Here is a 20,438-nt window from a genome sequence, read left to right as displayed (position 1 = left end):
GGCCTGGCATCCTGCTGACAGCAGGAGCGCACAGCGTCATTGGTTGCTATGACGACGTCCGCTGCACTACAGTAATACACTGGTATGATCTATACGAGTGTATTACTGTAGTGCAGCGGCGGCATGAAGCGCACGTCGTCATAGCAACCAATGACGCCGTGCTCTCCTGCTGTCAGCAGGATGCCAGGCCGGGATATCACGGACCGCTCTTGGCCGTGGAACACGGCCGTGTGCATGAAGCCTAAGCTGTGTAGTACTGTACAGTCTATGGAAGACGTCCATAAACTACAAGCTGACTTGAACACTCTGAGTGATCGGGCATCAATTTGGCAAATGAGGTTCAATGTGGATAAATGTAAAGTAATGCATGTTGGTAGTAATAATCTCTGTGCTTCATATGTCCTAGGTGATGTAACATTGGGAGAGTCACTTATAGAGAAGGATTTGGGTATCCTTGTAGATGGTAGATTAAATTTCATCATACAATGTCAATCAGCTGCTTCTAAGGCCACCAGGATACTGTCATGTATTAAACGAGGCATGGACTCGCGGGGCAGGGATGTGATATTACTACTTTACAAAGCGTTGGTGCGGCCTCATCTGGAATATGCAGTTCAGTTCTGGGCACCAGTCCATAGAAAGGATGCACTGCAGCTGGAAAAAGTACAGAGGAGAGCGACTAAACTGATGGCATGGAGGGTCTTAGTTATGAAGAAAGATTAAACAAATTAAATGTACTTAGTCTTGAGAAGAGACATCTAAGGGGGGACATGATTAACCTATACAAATATATAAATGGGCCATACAAAAAATACTGTGAAAAGCTGTTCAATGTAAAATGCTCTCAAAAGACAAGGGGGCACTGCCTCCGACTGGAGAAGAAAAAGTTCAGTCTCCAGAAGAGTCAAAGCTTCTTTACTGTAAGAACTGTGAATCTGTGGAATAGACTTCCTCAGGACGTGGTCACAGCAGGAACAGTGGACAGTTTTAAAAAGGTTTAGATGAATTCTTTCAAGTAAATGACATTAAGCCTACATGCACACAAACGTTTGTGTTTTGCGGTCCGCAAATTGCAGATCTACAAATAAAAACAGATGACATCCGTATGGCATCCTATTTTTTGCAGATCCATTGTAACAATGTCTATCCTTGTCCGCAAAACGGACAAGAATAGGACATATTCTATTTTTTTTGCGGGGCTATGGAACAGAGCAACGAATGCGGCCCCATTGAAGTGAATGGGTCCGCACCCGAGCCGCAAAATATGCGGCTCAGATGCGGAACCAAACCACGTTCGTGTGCATGTAGGCTAATGGTTATGAAAACGTGTAGAAATCTGAGTCTCACTTCCTTCTGGGATTAGCGTCCCCACTTATCCCTTGGTTGAACTTGATGGACTTATGTCTTTTTTCAACCGTATTAACTATTCAACTATATATTTAAATCTAGCCCCAAATTATGACTTTTATTTAACTTATTAAAAAAAAGCTTATATATGCAGATATTCAAGGAATGTTAGTATAGCGCCACCTGCTGTTTCTATTCAATAGCCTTTACTTCGGTAAATGAGCCAAGATGGACAAGCATGTTCAGTCTTGCTTCTCTCCCTTGTTCTTTGGGTATGTGGAGGGACCCCGGGTGTGGTGGGCCAGGTGCTTCTGAAGCCTCAATGTCTTCTCTGCTTCTCAGAGGAGTTGATAATTGATAAGAGAGTGATACGGCATAACTGCACTTGCTCAGCGCCTCCACTGCCAAGTAGAGAAGAAACTGCAGCTTCAGAAGCAGTCACCAGGGACCCCTCGCATACCCCCAGAGCAAAGAGAGAAGCAAGAGTACAGTGAACTCCTAGTTCCGAGTAATCATGAGGGGAGCGCCCCCCACCGCCCCGGTCAGCGAGAGCTGGCTGCTGTGGAGGCAACTACAGAAGAGCTCATCAGTCATTATGAGGGAGGCGCATGCATCTCATGAATACAGCAGACTCTTAACTAGGAGTCCAGTGCACCATTCAGTTTTACAAGTATGTGTACCTGTCCCAGTGACTGATCCACCTTAACATGGTATGTCTGTCATCTGACGGATTTCAATATTAACAGAAGAATTTTGGAGGCAGCTCAGAAGCAAAGCAAACCTATGTCTTAAGGAGGACCTGTCTCTACTAAACGCAGTGTAATCTGCAGGCAGCATGTTATAGAGCAGGAGGAGCTGAGCAGACTGATGTATAGTTTTCTGATTCATTATAACTTCTATTTTATACCTTTTATATCTGCTATTCCGGAGTTCAATTGTACACAGGGAGGTGTTGTCAGTGAACATTGGAAGTGTGTATACAGAGATAGCGGCCAGTCACTGATAGCTGTACACGAGGGAGGTGGACTAGGGCTGGGCAATTAATTGAATTAGATAATTTCGCCTTTTATTGTCTGACAAATTTTTTTCTTAATTGTCATAAAAAAAATAAAATTCAGAGTGCTGTATCAGTGCAGGGTGTGTAAGTCTCTTCAGTCCCTGCGGCAGGTATTGAATAGACGCCACACAGGCTGCACAAGAGATGAAGGGCCTGTGATGACATCATGGGACATGGGGGGGGTGGAGCTTTAGAGGAGAAGATGGATTCAGTGTGAGAGCCAGGGAAATGATGGGAGTTGTAGTTCTCTCTTCTTACACCTCCTCCCTGTAATGTCCAATGATATCATATAACAGCCTGAACATGCTGGGAGCTGTAGTTCTCTCTTATCCCTCCTCTTTGTAATACCTTCTGACATTATAAAATAACAGCCTGGACTTGCTGGGAGTTGTAGTTTTCTCCTCTTATACATCCTCCCTGTAATGTCCTCTGATATCAAATAACACCATGGACATGCTGGGAGTTGTAGTTTTCTCCTCTTATACATCCTCTCTGTAATGTCCTCTGATATCAAATACCACCATGGACATGCTGGGAGTTGTAGTTCTCTCTTCTTATACATACTCTCTGTAATGTCCTCGGATATCAAATAACACCATGGTCATGCTGGTAGTTGTAGTTCTCTTCTCTTACACCACCTCCCTGTAATGTCCAATAGCAAACTCTTGGATGCAGCAAGGAAAGGAATTAAATATCACAAGCAGATACCAAGTCTGGTGAGTAGAACAATAGTTTATCTTATAGATTTGTAGTTTAATTTGGCTGACACTGTTCTATAGAATATGATTGTTGTATGGTCACCCACTGTCCCGTGTATATTGTCCTCCTTTTAGGGTTATGAAAGTGGTCACCCTGACTGCAGCCAGGCTAGATGGACGTTTTATAGTAAATTAAGCAAAAATAAATAAATAATCAAGATTATAATTGATAATTGTCCATTAAAGAGGACTTTTCATGGGTCCAGACATTATGAAATAACTAGCAGGTTATGTAGGGCATAGTGCAGGGATGTGATATCGCTTACTAGTTTGTCTGGGCGTCGCTCTGTTTGCCCGCTGTGCCCCCTGTTTACTTTTTCTGCCCTGTATGCTAATGAATAGCATCGGTACAGGGAGGAGGAGACTGCCCTGTTTCTCAATAGGCGTCTCCGTCTCCCTGGCTGTGACGCTCTCCGCTGTGATTGGACGGCGCTACAGCCAGGGAGAAGGAGACACCCATTGAGAAACAGGGCAGACTCCTCCTCCCTGTACCGATGCTATTCATTAGCATACAGGGCGGAAAAAGTAAACAGGGGGCACAGCGGGCGAACAGAGCGGCGCCCAGACAAACTAGTAAGCGATATGACATCCCTGCACTATGCCCTACATAACCTGCTAGTTATTTCATAATGTCTGGACCCACGAACGGTCCTCTTTAAGTTGATATAATTGAGATTATTTTTTTTTGCCAAAACTGCCTTAGGAAGGATTTAAGTTCAGAAAAAGCAGAGATTTAAATGTATATATTAAAAGTCTTACTGAACCTTTTCCCACGAAACTATAAATCAATCTGCTCAGCTTGGGTACACATAACTTACTGAAGGATGGAAAAACCAGCAATACTGCCACCGAGTTTTTATGTTATAAATTTAAGAGCATTCATTTTTCAGCACAAATAACACAATAACTTTATTCACTGGGTTGGTACGATTACAGCAATACCAAATACATATAGTTTTTTGTTATGTTTTACTACTGACGACTTGTTATTGTCATTGGTATCATTTTGGGGTACATAACACTTTTGGATCGCTTTTTATTTTTTTATTTTTTTTGTGTTAAATAAGTAAAATGCAGCAATTTTGCCATTTTTTTTTACTGGGTTCACCGTACAGGATAAATTACATTATAACCGCGTAGTGCAGGTTGTTATGGAGGTTTTACTTTTGCAATTTTTTGTGTATTTCTTTTACTTGGATTATTTTTTACTTGTTTTTTAACGCTCCTGACAGTCCAGACAAATAGAGCGAAAGCCCAGCTCTAATGTTAGAGCCAAGCACCTACTCTCCACTTATGCCTCATTCACACGTCAGTGTTTGGTCAGTGATTTCCATCAGTGATTTTGAGCCAAAACCAGGTGCGGGTAAGAAACACAGAACAGGTGCAGATCTTTCCCTTGTACCTTATGTCTGTAGAGGCTCCAATCTTGGTTTTGGCTCAAAATCACTGACCAAACACTGACGTGTGAATAAGGGCTTGTTCACACGACCGTGTGGCTTTTTCAGTGTTTTGCGGGCCGTTTTAAAACAGATCCGTTTTTCCATTTTTTGTTTCAATAGTGTTTCCGGTTCCGTTCCGTTTTTCCGTTTGGCAAATACATTATACAGTAATTACATAGAAAAAATTGGGCTGGGCATCAAATTTTCAATAGATGGTTCCGCAAAAACAGAATGGATACGGAAGACATACGGACATTCCATATGTGTTGCAGTTTTTTTTGGCGGACCCATTGACTTGAATGGAGCCACGGAACGCGATTTGCGGGCAATAATAAGACATGTTCTATCTTTGAGCGGAACGGAAAAACGGAAAAGGAATGCATCCGGCCCATAACGAGAACACAAAAACATTTGTGTGAAGGAGCCATAAGGCATTAGACTGGTCTCTTGCAAAAAGGCAGCGACCCATCCTAAGGCTCCTTTTTATTGTGGGGGTTAAACTTGACAACTTGAAGTTAACTGAACACAGCAATTAAAACTGCAAGCAAGGTGAACGTGTCCGTGTAAAATCTGCTTAGCAAACACAAGGTAAATGTGCTCAGCAAGAACCCTAGAGGCCTGCTGTTCAGATCCTGCTGCCAGAAGGGCCCCTGTAAAACTCCCAAACTGTACTAAAAAGCCAGGTCCACCTTCATAAACATTTTTTCTGCTAAACGGAAAAATGAAGCAACTAAGGCTACTTTCACACTTGCGTTCGGTGCGGATCCGTCTGGTGTCTGCACAGACGGATCCGCTCCTATAATGCAAACGATGGTATCCGTTCAGAACGGATCCGTCTGCATTATATTTCACAAAAAATTCTAAGTGTGAAAGTTTAGTCAGACGGATCCGTCCAGACTTTGTATTGAAAGTCAATGGGGGACGGATCCGTTTGAAAATTGCACCATATTGTGTCAACTTCAAACGGATCCGTCCCCATTGACTTACATTGTAAGTCTGGACGGATCCGCTTGCCTCCGCACGGCCAGGCGGACACCTGAACGCTGCAAGCTGCGTTCAGGGGTCCGCTTGCTGAGCGGAACGGAGGCCAAACGGAGCCAGACTGAGGCATTCTGAGCGGATCCGCATCCACTCAGAATGCATTGGGGCTGGACGGATCCGTTCGGGGCCGCTTGTGAGAGCCTTCAAACGGAGCTCACAAGCGGAGCCCCGACGCTAGTGTGAAAGTAGCCTTAATACAAATAGCCTTAAAGGGGTTGTCTCACTTCAGCAAATACAGTAGCAATTATTATGTAGAGAAAGTTACTACAAGGCACTTACTAATGTATTGTGATTGTCCATATTGCCTCCTTTGCTGGCTGGATTTATTTTTTCATCACATTATACACCACTTGTTTCCATGGTTCCGACCACCCTGCCATCCAGCAGCGGTGGCCATGTTTACAAACCATAGAAAAAAGCACCAAAGACGCCGGCGGTGTTTCCTACAGTGTGCAAGCACGACCACCACTGATGGATTTCAGGGTGGTCAGAACCATGGAAATGAGCAATGTATAATCTGATGGCAAAATGAATCCAGCCAGCAAAGTAGGTAATATGGACAATTAGTAAGTGCCTTGTATTAACTTTCTCTACATGATAAATGCCACTGACGTGACACAACCCCTGTAACAAAACTGTTTCTGTACTATCTGGAAATGCAGCCCTTATACAGACCCATGTGTCTCCATAGTATTTGATTACAAACTCTCTAGTCTGATTTCACTTGTCCCCTATCTCCCAGCTGGCAGTAAGCCGCCAATAGCTGCACGATTTTGCAGTAAAAATGCTTGGCCATTGGCTTTCCCGGGTGGGCGTTGCGGCCAGTAGCGCCGTCAGGTTATACCCTAAACGTAAGTTAGCAAGAAGTAGAAGACAGATGGAATTGATTAGCGCTGTGATCTGGTTTTGTTTGTAGTCTGTTACCATGGAAACAAATAGGTCTGCATAGGTCAATGATGGTTAACCTCCAGCACTCCAGCTGTGGTGAAACTACGACTCCCAGCATGCTCCATTAATTTCTGTGGAGTTCTGAGAACAGTCAAGCAAGTGTTTATCTTGGGAGTTGTAGTTTTACCACAGCTGGGGTTCTGGAGGTTAGCCATCACAGGCATAGGTTCTTCAAGGCTTTCAGTCTTCATGTTAGATCAGGAGGCAACCTCCGGCACTCCAGCTGTCGTGAAACTACAACTCCCAGTATGCATACTTGCTCTACTCTTCTCAGAACTCTCATAGAAATGAATGGAACATGATGGGAATTGCAGTTTCACAACAGCTGGAGGGTCGGAGGTTGCTGGCCCCTGTGTTAGATGCAAAAGCACATTTAAAAAAAATGGTCAAAATCCAATAGTAAATTGTAACACGGTAATTCAATTGTAGATTTAACAATACTGGTAAATGTGTGGGGGAAGGGGAGCCCCCACACCTTCTGCTGATCACGTTTCTACTGCCTAGCCCTGTCAATCAAAGTGCAGAGAGAGCTGAGCCTCTAGGTGTAATGGTAACGCCCCTGTTGCTCCTGGAGGTTTATTTGCATATATTAAAACATCATTTTTCTCAGCAATGCGGCCACACATATGAACATAGGACCAACACCGATGTCTTCAGCTGCCAAGTGCACATGTAACAGGTCAGTCAGTGTCCTAGGTACAAATCTGCTGCTTTAAAGTCACAAGTGTTGGAAAATCCCCCAAAAGTCTCACATTTTTGCACATGTCGCCGGCGCAAAAAGTGGGAAAGTCGTTGTGCTACTGCATTTTCAGGAGGTTTTATAGTCAGTCATTGATTACATTTATACACCATCAACATGTATCATGGGATAGCCCCTTACATTTACACATAGCAATGGTTTTAAAACCACTACCAAGTCAAATCATTACAACTGTTTTCTGAAGGATGACCTGTGCAATCAGCACACAAGCTACTTCTGCCAAACCTACCTTAGCAAAGATTAGAGAGAGGATATAATTTACTGTGGATCACAGTAAATTCACACTTTACTAAAATAGCTGAGAGACTAAGGGATCAAAATAATGATTACTATCTACAGTGTATATTCATACAAACTCCTAATTTTTCTAAGGCTACTTTCACACTAGCGTTCGGGTGTCCGCTCGTGAGCTCCGTTTGAAGGGTCTCACAAGCGGCCCCGAACACATCCGTCCAGCCCTAATGCATTCTCAGTGGAGGCGGATCCGCTCAGAATGCATCAGTCTGGCGGCGTTCAGCCTCCGCTCAGTGAGCGGACACCTGAACGCTGCTTGCAGCGTTCGGGTGTCCGCCTGGCCGTGCGGAGGCAAACGGATCCGTCCAGACTTACAATGTAAGTCAATGGGGACGGATCCGTTTAAAGTTGACACAATATGGCTCAATTTTCAAACGGATCCGTCCCCCATTGACTTTCAATGTAAAGTCAAAACGGATCCGTTTGCATTATCATTAACAAAAAAACTAAAAATGTATTTAATTTTTTGTTCATGGTAATGCAAACGGATCCGTTCTGAACGGATCTAAGCGTTTGCATATAGGTGCGGATCCGTCTGTGCAGATACCAGACGGATCCGCACCTAAACGCAGGTGTGAAAGTAGCCTAAAGGGGTTCTCACTGCAAATGGCATGTCAACATAAACACTGGGAAAGAGTGACACCTAGTGGCTAAAACGTGATAGAACTACAGGAATGCAAATCTATTATCAGCTAATAATGCCTCCAGATTATCAATGACTCCATTATGTATAGAGGCCTTCATAAGGTACTGTCCCAAACACACATCAGGACTGGGGGGGTATTAACCCCTTCAGGACCCTGCCATTTTTCACCTTAATGACCAGGCCATTTTTAGCAAATATGACATGTGTCACTTTATGTAGTGATAACTTAAAAATGCTTTTACTTATCTAGGCCATTCTGAGATTGTTTTCTCATCACATATTGTACTTCATGACAGTGGTACATTTGAGTCAAAATATTTCATTATTATTTATAAAAAAAAATACCAAATTTACAAAAAAAAATTCGATTTCAATTTCTTTACTTTTAAAATAGATAGTAATGCCTCCAAAAATAGTAATTACATTTCCCATATGTCTACTTCATATTTGGATCATTTTGAAAATTACATTTTATTTTTTTGGGACGTTAGAAGGCTTAGAAGTTTAGAAGCAAATCTTAAAATTTTTAAGAAAATTTTCGATAACCCAAATTTTTCAGGACCAGTTCAGTTGTGAAGTCACTTCCTGGGGCATACATATTAGAAACCACCCATAAATCACCCCATTTTAGAATCTACACACCTCAAGGTATTTAAAACTGATTTTAGACATTTTGTTAACCCTTTAGGTGTCCCACGAGAATTAAAGGAAAATGGGAATAAAATTTCCCTTTTTTTTTTGCAGATTTTAAATTTTAATCTATTTTTTCTGCATCACATTAAGGGTTAACAGCCAAACAAAACTCAAAATCTATTACCCTGAATCTGGAGTTTACAGAAACACCCCATGTGTGCTCAAAAACTGATGTATGGGCGCACAGCAGGCTTCAGAGTGGAAGGAGCACCATATGACTTTTGGAGAGCGAATTTAGCTGGAATGGTAATTGGGAGCTATGTCGCATATGAAGACACCCAGAGGTGGCCCTACAGTGGAAACCCCCAAAAAGTGACCACATTCCCGAAACTCCACCCCTCAAGAAATCTTTCAAGGTGTGTAGTGAGCACTTTGACCTCAAAAGGTGTTTCCAATAATTAGGAAACACTTGGCAGTGAAAATGCACAAAAAAGTTGCTTTACACCAACATTTTTCTCTTTCCCAAAGGGTAACAGGACAACATGCACCCCACATTTTGTTACCAATTTCCCCCCGAATACGCCAACACCCCATATGTGCTCAAAATATGATGTATGGGCGCACAGTAGGACTAAATCAGAGGTATAAGGTGGTAAAATTACAGGGTACATGAAGGATGAAATGAATACTCCATGGATGAGTGGTAGATTCTGAAGCACTCCTGCATGTTCAGGCCAGGTTTTTCAGGGCAGGTTTCGCAGTGGTCTTTTCTTATCCCCCTTTTGGAACACACCCTGCATCTTTTTTGGGTCCTTCCCTTCCTTGCTGTCTGGGGGACTTGACCCGGAAAATATTGCCCTGGTACAACACGGGCACCATGACTTTCTGAAGTACTGGGACCCTCCCGGCCTGGGTTTGAAAAATGAGGGCCTTGATAACCACCTCTTGGAACTGGAGGAAAGTTCCTCTGTGGTCTGCAGATTGAAATAGCAGGTACGCATTGTACATTGCCACCTGTACAATGTGTACGCCAGCTTTTTGTAACACACTTTTGTTTTTCGTGTGGCACTGTAGGGCTTCAGAACTTGATCTGCAAGATCCACCCATCCCATGTGCTTATTGTAGTCCAGGATGCAAACTGATTTGGGGACAGTGGTTGTGGTACCTCGCACAGCGGCAGGGGAGCTGGTGTTAGTGTGAATGGTGGTCAGTAGAGTTGTTGCGATACCAAATTTTTGATTCGATTTAGATACCATAAAAAAGTATTGCGATACTCGATACCACGCGAAATAAATAAACCAAAAAAGCCACATGCATTCCACATTTTAAAAAAAAATGGCGAATCGCGCAGTTTTTATAGATTTTTTTTTTCTGTTCTGGCGTTCACCGCATTGATTTTTTTTATATTTTAATAGTTTGAACTTTTTGGACGTGGCGATATGTGATATGTTTATTTATTTATTGTTTATATATTTTATATGTAAAATTGGGAAAGGGGGTGATTTATACTTAATATTTTGGGGTTTTGTTTTTTTTACTGTTCATTTAATAACTATTTCCCCCCTTAGGGGCTAGAACCTGGGATTTTGTCATCCCTTGTCCTATTCACCCTGATAGAGATTTATCAGGGTGAATAGGATCTTACACTGTCCCTGCTGCTCTGTGCACACAGCAGCAGGGATGTTACCATGGCAGCCAGGGCTTCAGTAGCGTCCTGGCTGCCATGGTAACCGATCGGAGCCCCAGGATTACACTGCCGGGGCTTCGATCAGAAGTTGCCACTGCACCACCAATGAGAGGAGGGGAGGGGACCCTGTGGCCACTGCCACCAATGATTTTAATGCAGGGGGTTTGAGGGGGGGGGACTGCACCACCAATAATAATTAACCTTTAATACAGGAGGCGGGTACTGGCAGCAAATCAGCGGCAGTTAGCCCTCAGGTGCCGCACCTAAGGGGTTAACTGCTGCTGATCGCAGCTCCTTGTCAGAGGCAGGGTGCCAGCAATGTGATTCTGCTGCCGGCACCCGCCTCCTGTATTAAAATTTAAAGACGACCTTTCGTGGGTTCAGACTTAGTTAAGTTAGCAGGCTACATAGAGCGGCGCCCAGGAATCTCCCTGTACCTATTATTCCTGGGCGCTGCTCCGTTCGCCCGCTGTGCCCCCGTTAGTCTCCTGCTCCATATGCTAATTACTACTATCGGAGCGATAGGGAGGAGACATCAGCTTCTCTCCTGCAGTAGCGCAGCCCAGTATCAAAAAAATGGAAATCTCGGTATCGTATCGATACTGAGACAAAAGTATCTATTGGGTATCGAAATTTCGATACCCGCAACAACCCTAGTGGTCAGTACAAGGACGTCCCTCTTGTCCTTGTACTTAACCACCAGCATGTTCTCATTGTGGAGAGCCTACTTTCACCCATTCTCAGTGGTTGCACTACCAGGGATCTGGGAAGGCCTCTCAGATTGTTGCGCACTGTGCCGCAAGCCACAGTACCTCTGGCAGTTAGGGACCTGAATAGGGGTATGCTGGTATAATAGTTATCCACATAGAGGTGGTAACCCTTATCCAGCCGTGGGTGCAGTAAGTCCCACACAATCTTCCCACTAACTCCTAGGATTCTGGGGGAATCTTTCCCTTCATAAATGCGGAAACTGTGGGTGTACCCGGAGCTACTCTCAGAGTTTGTATATTTTTATGCCATACTTTGCCCGTTTGCTAGGCAGGGACTGGCGGAATCTAATCCTCCCTTTGAAAAGTAACAGGGACTCATCTACACTGACATTTTTCTCTGGGTTGTACACCTCAGCAAACTTGGTGTTAAAGTGATCAAGGACGGGCCTAACCTTGAACAGACGGTCAAATGTCGGGTCATTTTGGGGTGGGCACTGTGCATTGTCATTGTAGTGTAGGAATTTATTAATTGACTCAAATCGCTTCCGGTTTATGGTCTGACTGTAAATTGGAGTCTGGTAGAAAATGTCCGAACTCCAATATTGTCTGACGTTTGGCTTCTTTACTACTCCCATATGCAGCACGAGTCCCCAAAACGTCATCATCTCTGCTGCACTTACTGGGGTCCAACCTAGGGGTCTAGCGCATGCTGATGTAGGGTTCTGAGCAATGAATTGTTGGGCGTACAAATTGGTTTGGGTCACCATTATATTGACAAAATCTTCAGAGAAGAAGATTTAGAAAAAATGTTGTTCAGTGAAGCCCGCACCGTCTATCTGTATTCCGGAGCTGACCACAAAATGCGGAATTTGGGGCTGATAATCATCAGTGGGTGGGGTCCATATGGGGTCACTCTGGGGGGCTTCTAGAGGGTCCCTCATCAGCAGATGATGATGATTAGGGGGTAGAGGAATAGAGGAAAGTGGCATCCTCTTCTCCCTCACTGGCAGACTCCGTATCGGAGGCAAGATAAGCGTATGCCTCTTCAGCTGAGTATACACGTTGGGATGGACGGGCCATTTTTATTTTATTTGGGTGTGATGTGTGAAACGTGTAAACCTTTATTTAGTATGGGGTGTGTATGTAGTGTTTTCACACGTGAAGGGGCTTGTAATATATTTGCAAGAAAATAGAGAAAAGGAGTAGAGAAAAAAGTAAAAAAAAAAAAAAAAAAAGGATGCACGCACAAAGTTGTTGCGTGCGTGCAAAAATCTACACTAACTACCTTACTAAAATTGAATTCTATATATATGTATAGGGACATTTTTATATATATATATATATATATATATATATATATATATATATATATACACACACTCACCTAAAGAATTATTAGGAACACCTGTTCTATTTCTCATTAATGCAATTATCTAGTCAACCAATCACATGGCAGTTGCTTCAATGCATTTAGGGGTGTGGTCCTGGTCAAGACAATCTCCTGAACTCCAAACTGAATGTCAGAATGGGAAAGAAAGGGGATTTAAGCAATTTTGAGTGTGGCATGGTTGTTGGTGCCAGACGGGCCGGTCTGAGTATTTCACAATCTGCTCAGTTACTGGGATTTTCACGCACAACCATTTCTAGGGTTTACAAAGAATGGTGTGAAAAGGGAAAAACATCCAGTATGCGGTAGTCCTGTGGGCAAAAATGCCTTGTGGATGCTAGAGGTCAGAGGAGAATGGGCCGACTGATTCAAGCGGATAGAAGAGCAACGTTGACTGAAATAACCACTTGTTATAACCGAGGTATGCAGCAAAGCATTTGTGAAGCCACAACACGCACAACCTTGAGGCGGATGGGCTACAACAGCAGAAGACCCCACCGGGTACCACTCATCTCCACTACAAATAGGAAAAAGAGGCTACAATTTGCACGAGCTCACCAAAATTGGTTAAAGACTGGAAAAATGGTTTCTTGAACATGACAATGAGTTCACTGTACTAAAATGGCCCCCACAGTCACCAGATCTCAACCCAATAGAGCATCTTTGGGATGTGGTGGAACGGGAGCTTCGTGCCCTGGATGTGCATCCCTCAAATCTCCATCAACTGCAAGATGCTATCCTATCAATATGGGCCAACATTTCTAAAGAATGCTATCAGCACCTTGTTGAATCAATGCCACGTAGAATTAAGGCAGTTCTGAAGGCAAAAGGGGGTCCAACACCGTATTAGTATGGTGTTCCTAATAATTCTTTAGGTGAGTGTATATATATATATATATCTACACGGGGGGGGGGGATCAGCACAGTAAACTGAGCAGACTGGTCAGACAGGGATAGAGGGTGGTTTAGGGATCTGGAACAGCTGCAAATGAAAACAAAATCAGTGCAGCAATTCCAGATGTTCTTTTTTTTCTTCTTTCAGCAGGAAAAGCTCAAATCACAGGGGTGGTGCACCACAAGTCCCAGCAAGCCAACAGCAGCACAGAAAGGCACAAAACCTCTCAGCATGAAGCCACCAGCTAGAATGGCTGCCTGCAGGGAGGTTCAGCCCTTTCTTGCGCTGCTATAGCTCTGCCATTGGCAGGAGCGTTGTTCCAGCCAATCGCAGCGGTGGCAGGGGACGCGAAACACTGGAGTCCCGTGCCTGACCTCGGAGGTGACCGGTGCTGACCAGTTCAGCACCGGTCACCTCTCCATGACCACCCCCACACACCCCCGACCCACCCCGCAGCTTGCTTCTGCTTCCGGCTCTGTGATGTGTCGGTCTTCATTGACCGGCCAATCGCAGCGCTTGGAGCTGCAGGGGGGCGGAAAGACACCATGCTGCCCTTACCCGGCATGGATGCCTGCTGGTAAGAGCAGCCATGGTGCCCCGATTCCCCCACCATCCTGCCCCAGCACCCGGCGGACCTTGTGCCGTACATGCACGGTGTGTGGTTGGAAAAAGTTAATGCAAAAAACTTGGGGATTGCCGACTGAGACGCTAAGGTTGTCTTCTACTAGTAAATCAGATGTTTGGTAATGATCTTTTTTCATACAGAGATATTGCTCCACATTTGTTGCTGTTGTGTTTGCTATTTTAACCCCTTAAGGACCCGAGTGGTACATGTACGGCGCAGCTGGACGTGACTTAAGGACCAGCGCCGTACATGTACGACGCGGGTCCTTAAGGGGTTAAAATAGCAAACACAACAGCAACAAATGTGGAGCAATATCTCTGTATGAAAAAAGATCATTACCAAACATCTGATTTTCTCAGCGCTGATTTACTAGTAGAAGACAACCTTAGCGTCTCAGTCGGCAATCCCCACGTTTTTTGCATTAACCTTTTCCAACCACCCTTAACCCCTTCCTTACTAGGCAATTTTCTGCTTTTCCGTTTTCATTTTTTACTGACTTTCACAGAGCCATAACTTTTTTATTATTCCATTCACTTAGCCGTATGGGGCTTGTTTTTTTTGCAGGACAATTTGTACTTTCTAATGTCACCATCTGATATTGCATGCAATGTAGTGGGAAGCTGGAAAAAAAAATTCCAAAAGGGGTGAAATTGAAAAAAAAAACATAATTCCACAATTTTATGGGCTTTGTTTTTATGGCGTTCCCTGTACAGTAAAACTGCCGAGTTACCTCCATACTCCGGGGCAGTACGATTACAGCTATACCACATCTGTATAGTTTTCCTTGTGTTTTAATGCTGAAAAACTCTATAAAACTTTGGAAAAAAATATTTTGATCCCCATAACTTTTTATAGTTACGTCTATGGAGCTGTGTGAGGGCTCATTTTTTGCAGGACTATTTGTAGTTTTTAATGATACTATTTTGGGGTGTGTAAGACTTTTTGATCACTTTTTATTAAATTTTTTGGGGAAGGTGAAGGGACAAAAAAAGTTGAATCTACCATTTTGACTTTTTTTTCTGTTACGCTATTCACTGTACGGGAATATTTTTAGATTGTAAGGCTCCATTCACACGTCCGCAAATGAGTCCGCATCCGTTCCGCAATTTTGCGGAAAAGATGCGGACCCATTCATTCTCTATGAGGACGGAATGGATGCGGACAGGACACAGTGTGCTGTCCGCATCCGGGGAAACGCGGCCCTGATCTTCTGGTCCGCAGCTCCGCAAAAGATAGAACATGTCCTATTCTTGTCTGCAGCTGCGGACAAGAATAGGCATTTCTATAGGGGGTGCCGGCCGGGTGTGTTGCGGATCCGCAATTTGCGGGTCCGCAACACACCACGGACGTGTGAATGGAGCCTAATAGTACTGTACATGTTGGGGGGGGTCCCTGCACAGTCTGCCACTGTCAGCACTGATTGGACAATACATATCTCGCAAGAATAACAGAAGAATGGCAAAACACAGAGTAATAAGAAATGATGATCCCGAATTGTCATTTCATGTGGAAAGAAATAATTAACAAAAACAGGCACCATAGTTCGAGGGGAGACACCTTAGGTCATAAGGAGGCGCTCTGCCAGCACTATAATTCATTGCTAGGCTCCTTAGGTCATGAGTAGGCACTCTGCCGATACTGTAGCTCGAGGGGAGGTCCCTTAGGTCATAAGGAGGCGCTCTGCCGGTGTTCTAACAAAAATCCTTACTTTGTAAAAATACCTTACCCCTAGTGACTTCCTGGGGTGTGCACCTCAGCGCAAGCGCACTACCACGGCACGGGTAAGCTAAAATTACAGGGAGCGCTGACTCACGGACACCGCACGTGCGCCCTCAGGCGTAAGGAGATCTGACAATCTTTTCTCCTTACCCTCACACTGCGCACACGGATTGACCGTCAGATCTCCTTACCCCTGAGGGCGCACGCACGGTATCTGTGAGTCAGCGCTCCATGTCATTTTAGCTTACCCGTGCCGTGGTAGTGCGCTTGCGCTGAGACGCACACCCCCGGAAGTCACGAGGGGTAAGGTATTTTCACGAAGTAAGTTAGAACACCAGCACCAAAGTTTATGGGGGGGGAGAGCGCTCTGCCGCCACTATAGTTTGAAGTAAGGCCCCCTTAGATCACGAAGAGGCGTTCTGCCGGCACCATAGTTTGTGGGGAGGCCCCTTTGGTCATGAGGAGGCGCTCTGCCGGCACCATAGTTTGTGGGGAGGCCCCTTTGGTCATGAGGAGGCGCTCTGCCGCCACCATAGTTTGTGGGGAGGCCCCTTTGGTCATGAGGAGGCGCTCTGCCGGCACCATAGTTTGTGGGAGGCCCCTTTGGTCATGAGGAGGCGCTCTGCCGGCACCATAGTTTGTGGGGAGGCCCCTTTGGTCATGAGGAGGCGCTCTGCCGCCACCATAGTTTGAGGGGAGGCCCCTTTGGTCATGAGGAGGCGCTCTGCCGCCACCATAGTTTGTGGAGAGGCCCCTTTGGTCATGAGGAGGCGCTCTGCCGCCACTATAGTTTGAAGTAAGGCCCCCTTAGATCACGAAGAGGCGTTCTGCCGGCACCATAGTTTGTGGGGAGGCCCCTTTGGTCATGAGGAGGCGCTCTGCCGCCACCATAGTTTGAGGGGAGGCCCCTTTGGTCATGAGGAGGCGCTCTGCCGCCACCATAGTTTGTGGAGAGGCCCCTTTGGTCATGAGGAGGCGCTCTGCCGCCACTATAGTTTGAAGTAAGGCCCCCTTAGATCACGAAGAGGCGTTCTGCCGGCACCATAGTTTGTGGGGAGGCCCCTTTGGTCATGAGGAGGCGCTCTGCCGCCACCATAGTTTGTGGGGAGGCCCCTTTGGTCATGAGGAGGCGCTCTGCCGCCACCATAGTTTGTGGGGAGGCCCCTTTGGTCATGAGGAGGCGCTCTGCCGCCACCATAGTTTGTGGGGAGGCCCCTTTGGTCATGAGGAGGCGCTCTGCCGCCACCATAGTTTGTGGGGAGGCCCCTTTGGTCATGAGGAGGCTCTCTGCCGGCACCATAGTTTGTGGGGAGGCCCCTTTGGTCATGAGGAGGCGCTCTGCCGGCACCATAGTTTGTGGGGAGGCCCCTTTGGTCATGAGGAGGCGCTCTGCCGGCACCATAGTTTGTGGGGAGGCCCCTTTGGTCATGAGGAGGCGCTCTGCCGGCACCATAGTTTGTGGGGAGGCCCCTTTGGTCATGAGGAGGCGCTCTGCCGCCACCATAGTTTGTGGGGAGGCCCCTTTGGTCATGAGGAGGCGCTCTGCCGGCACCATAGTTTGTGGGGAGGCCCCTTTGGTCATGAGGAGGCGCTCTGCCGGCACCATAGTTTGTGGGGAGGCCCCTTTGGTCATGAGGAGGCGCTCTGCCGCCACCATAGTTTGAGGGGAGGCCCCTTTGGTCATGAGGAGGCGCTCTGCCGCCACCATAGTTTGTGGGGAGGCCCCTTTGGTCATGAGGAGGCTCTCTGCCGCCACCATAGTTTGTGGGGAGGCCCCTTTGGTCATGAGGAGGCGCTCTGCCGCCACCATAGTTTGTGGGGAGGCCCCTTTGGTCATGAGGAGGCGCTCTGCCGGCACCATAGTTTGTGGGGAGGCCCCTTTGGTCATGAGGAGGCGCTCTGCCGGCACCATAGTTTGTGGGGAGGCCCCTTTGGTCATGAGGAGGCGCTCTGCCGCCACCATAGTTTGTGGGGAGGCCCCTTTGGTCATGAGGAGGCGCTCTGCTGCCACCATAGTTTGTGGGGAGGCCCCTTTGGTCATGAGGAGGCGCTCTGCCGGCACCATAGTTTGTGGGGAGGCCCCTTTGGTCATGAGGAGGCGCTCTGCCGGCACCATAGTTTGTGGGGAGGCCCCTTTGGTCATGAGGAGGCGCTCTGCCGCCACCATAGTTTGTGGGGAGGCCCCTTTGGTCATGAGGAGGCGCTCTGCTGCCACCATAGTTTGTGGGGAGGCCCCTTTGGTCATGAGGAGGCTCTCTGCCGGCACCATAGTTTGTGGGGAGGCCCCTTTGGTCATGAGGAGGCGCTCTGCCGGCACCATAGTTTGTGGGGAGGCCCCTTTGGTCATGAGGAGGCGCTCTGCCGCCACCATAGTTTGTGGGGAGGCCCCTTTGGTCATGAGGAGGCGCTCTGCCGCCACCATAGTTTGTGGAGAGGCCCCTTTGGTCATGAGGAGGCGCTCTGCCGCCACTATAGTTTGAAGTAAGGCCCCCTTAGATCACGAAGAGGCGTTCTGCCGGCACCATAGTTTGTGGGGAGGCCCCTTTGGTCATGAGGAGGCGCTCTGCCGGCACCATAGTTTGTGGGGAGGCCCCTTTGGTCATGAGGAGGCGCTCTGCCGCCACCATAGTTTGTGGGGAGGCCCCTTTGGTCATGAGGAGGCGCTCTGCCGGCACCATAGTTTGTGGGGAGGCCCCTTTGGTCATGAGGAGGCGCTCTGCCGCCACTATAGTTTGAAGTAAGGCCCCCTTAGATCACGAAGAGGCGTTCTGCCGGCACCATAGTTTGTGGGGAGGCCCCTTTGGTCATGAGGAGGCGCTCTGCTGCCACCATAGTTTGTGGGGAGGCCCCTTTGGTCATGAGGAGGCGCTCTGCCGGCACCATAGTTTGTGGAGAGGCCCCTTTGGTCATGAGGAGGCGCTCTGCTGCCACCATAGTTTGTGGGGAGGCCCCTTTGGTCATGAGGAGGCGCTCTGCCGGCACCATAGTTTGTGGGGAGGCCCCTTTGGTCATGAGGAGGCGCTCTGCTGCCACCATAGTTTGTGGGGAGGCCCCTTTGGTCATGAGGAGGCGCTCTGCCGGCACCATAGGTCATAAGGATCTCTATTATGAGTGAAAAGTTCTGACTGCACATTTTGGAGCCGGGAGATGCTGAGACTGCAGTGTACAATGACGTCACTGACTCCTGCAGGTACAGATGTCACCACAGCTTACATGACAACACGGTACATGTCTGAGGAGGAGACGCGCGCGCGCCGCCAGTCAGGAGAAATAAGCCCCGCCCCCCCATGTCCTCACCTCCTTCTCCGGCTCCGGGGGACGCCTCTGATCCCTACCAGCGTCCCTGTGCCCTCTGTGGGCATAGTCCCTGTCCCCTCCTGAGCCGCGGCCCCTGTACGGTCTCCGGCCACCTCTCCGCTGTCTACCACGGCCACGGTCCATCTCAGTGAAGAAACTAGGTGCAAGTGAGCGACAGGACCTGCGATGATGTCATAATCATGTGACCAGACACGTGTGTGGAGGAGTCAGGCTCCAGGATATGCTACACGTGGTTTTCTCTTCCTGATAAGCTGCTTCATAATGTGAACCGGGCTCTAATTAGTAATATTATTAGCGCAGTATTACACGGCACTGCCCTGTGCATGCTACTGGGGGCGGACATAGTGGTCTTCTTCATGCCTGTTCACACTGCTCTGCTAGACAGCCATTGTGGTCCAGCAACCTAGTATCATAGTGCCACCCCCCCCCCCCCCCCAATGTGCCAGTATAAAGTGCCTCTCTCCTAAATGTGCCAGTATCATAGTGTCATCTCCCCCCCCCCCCCCCATGTGCAAGTATAAAGTGCCTCTCTCCTTCCCCCCCCCCCCCATATGTGCCAGTATCATAGTGCCATCTCCCCCCTCCCAATGTGCCAGTATCAAGTGCCTATATCCTTCCCACCCACCCACCCCCATGTGCCAGTATCATAGTGCCAACCCCCCCATGTGCCAGTATCAAGTGCCTCCCGCTCCCCCCATGTGCCAGTATTAGGTGCCAACCCCCCCCCCCCCCCCCCCCATGTGGCAGTAACAGTCGGGTATTTAAAAAAAAAAACACATACTTACCTCCATGTCAGCGATGCGATGCAGCTTCTTCCGGCCTGTGTCCCGCGCTGTAAGTCCATATATGGAATCAGTGCTTGTGTATTCTAATTTAGCCTGTATTTCAGAAAAGTTTCTGCTGAGACTCGAACCCACGACCTTCTGTATCAGAGGCAAAGCACTTAACCACACAGCTTTAAGAGCTGCATAGCCACTGACTGAAAAAATATGAGACTTCTACTGTAGACTCGTTTATAGTTTTTATAGCTAGTGTACATCCATACACTACACATGACAGCTGCCCCAGCGCACTCAGCTCTGCTATATCTCTATATATCTATCTACTGTATAGTAATACTTAGAGCTATATAGATATAGCAGAGCTGATTGTGCAGGGGCAGCTGTCATGTGTA

The 20,438-nt window shown here is 47.0% G+C and overlaps 1 protein-coding gene across 1 annotated transcript in view; it reads right to left on the bottom strand.

The window, feature by feature from the left end:
* The window catches only part of AVEN (apoptosis and caspase activation inhibitor), a 539,051-nt gene extending 519,628 nt beyond the window's left edge, over positions 1–19,423 (bottom strand). The window contains exon 1 of the mRNA XM_040412590.1: positions 19,244–19,423. Coding sequence (XP_040268524.1) covers positions 19,244–19,387 — 144 coding nt within the window. The 5' untranslated portion in view covers positions 19,388–19,423. The remainder of the gene's footprint in view (positions 1–19,243) is intronic.
* Positions 19,424–20,438: the final 1,015 nt, after the last annotated feature.

This window comes from Bufo bufo, chromosome 11 (genome assembly GCF_905171765.1).
Source record: "Bufo bufo chromosome 11, aBufBuf1.1, whole genome shotgun sequence".
Classification (NCBI taxonomy): domain Eukaryota; kingdom Metazoa; phylum Chordata; class Amphibia; order Anura; family Bufonidae; genus Bufo; species Bufo bufo.
Note: the sequence above shows the minus strand (reverse complement) of the source record. Positions and strands in the feature narration are given on the sequence as shown.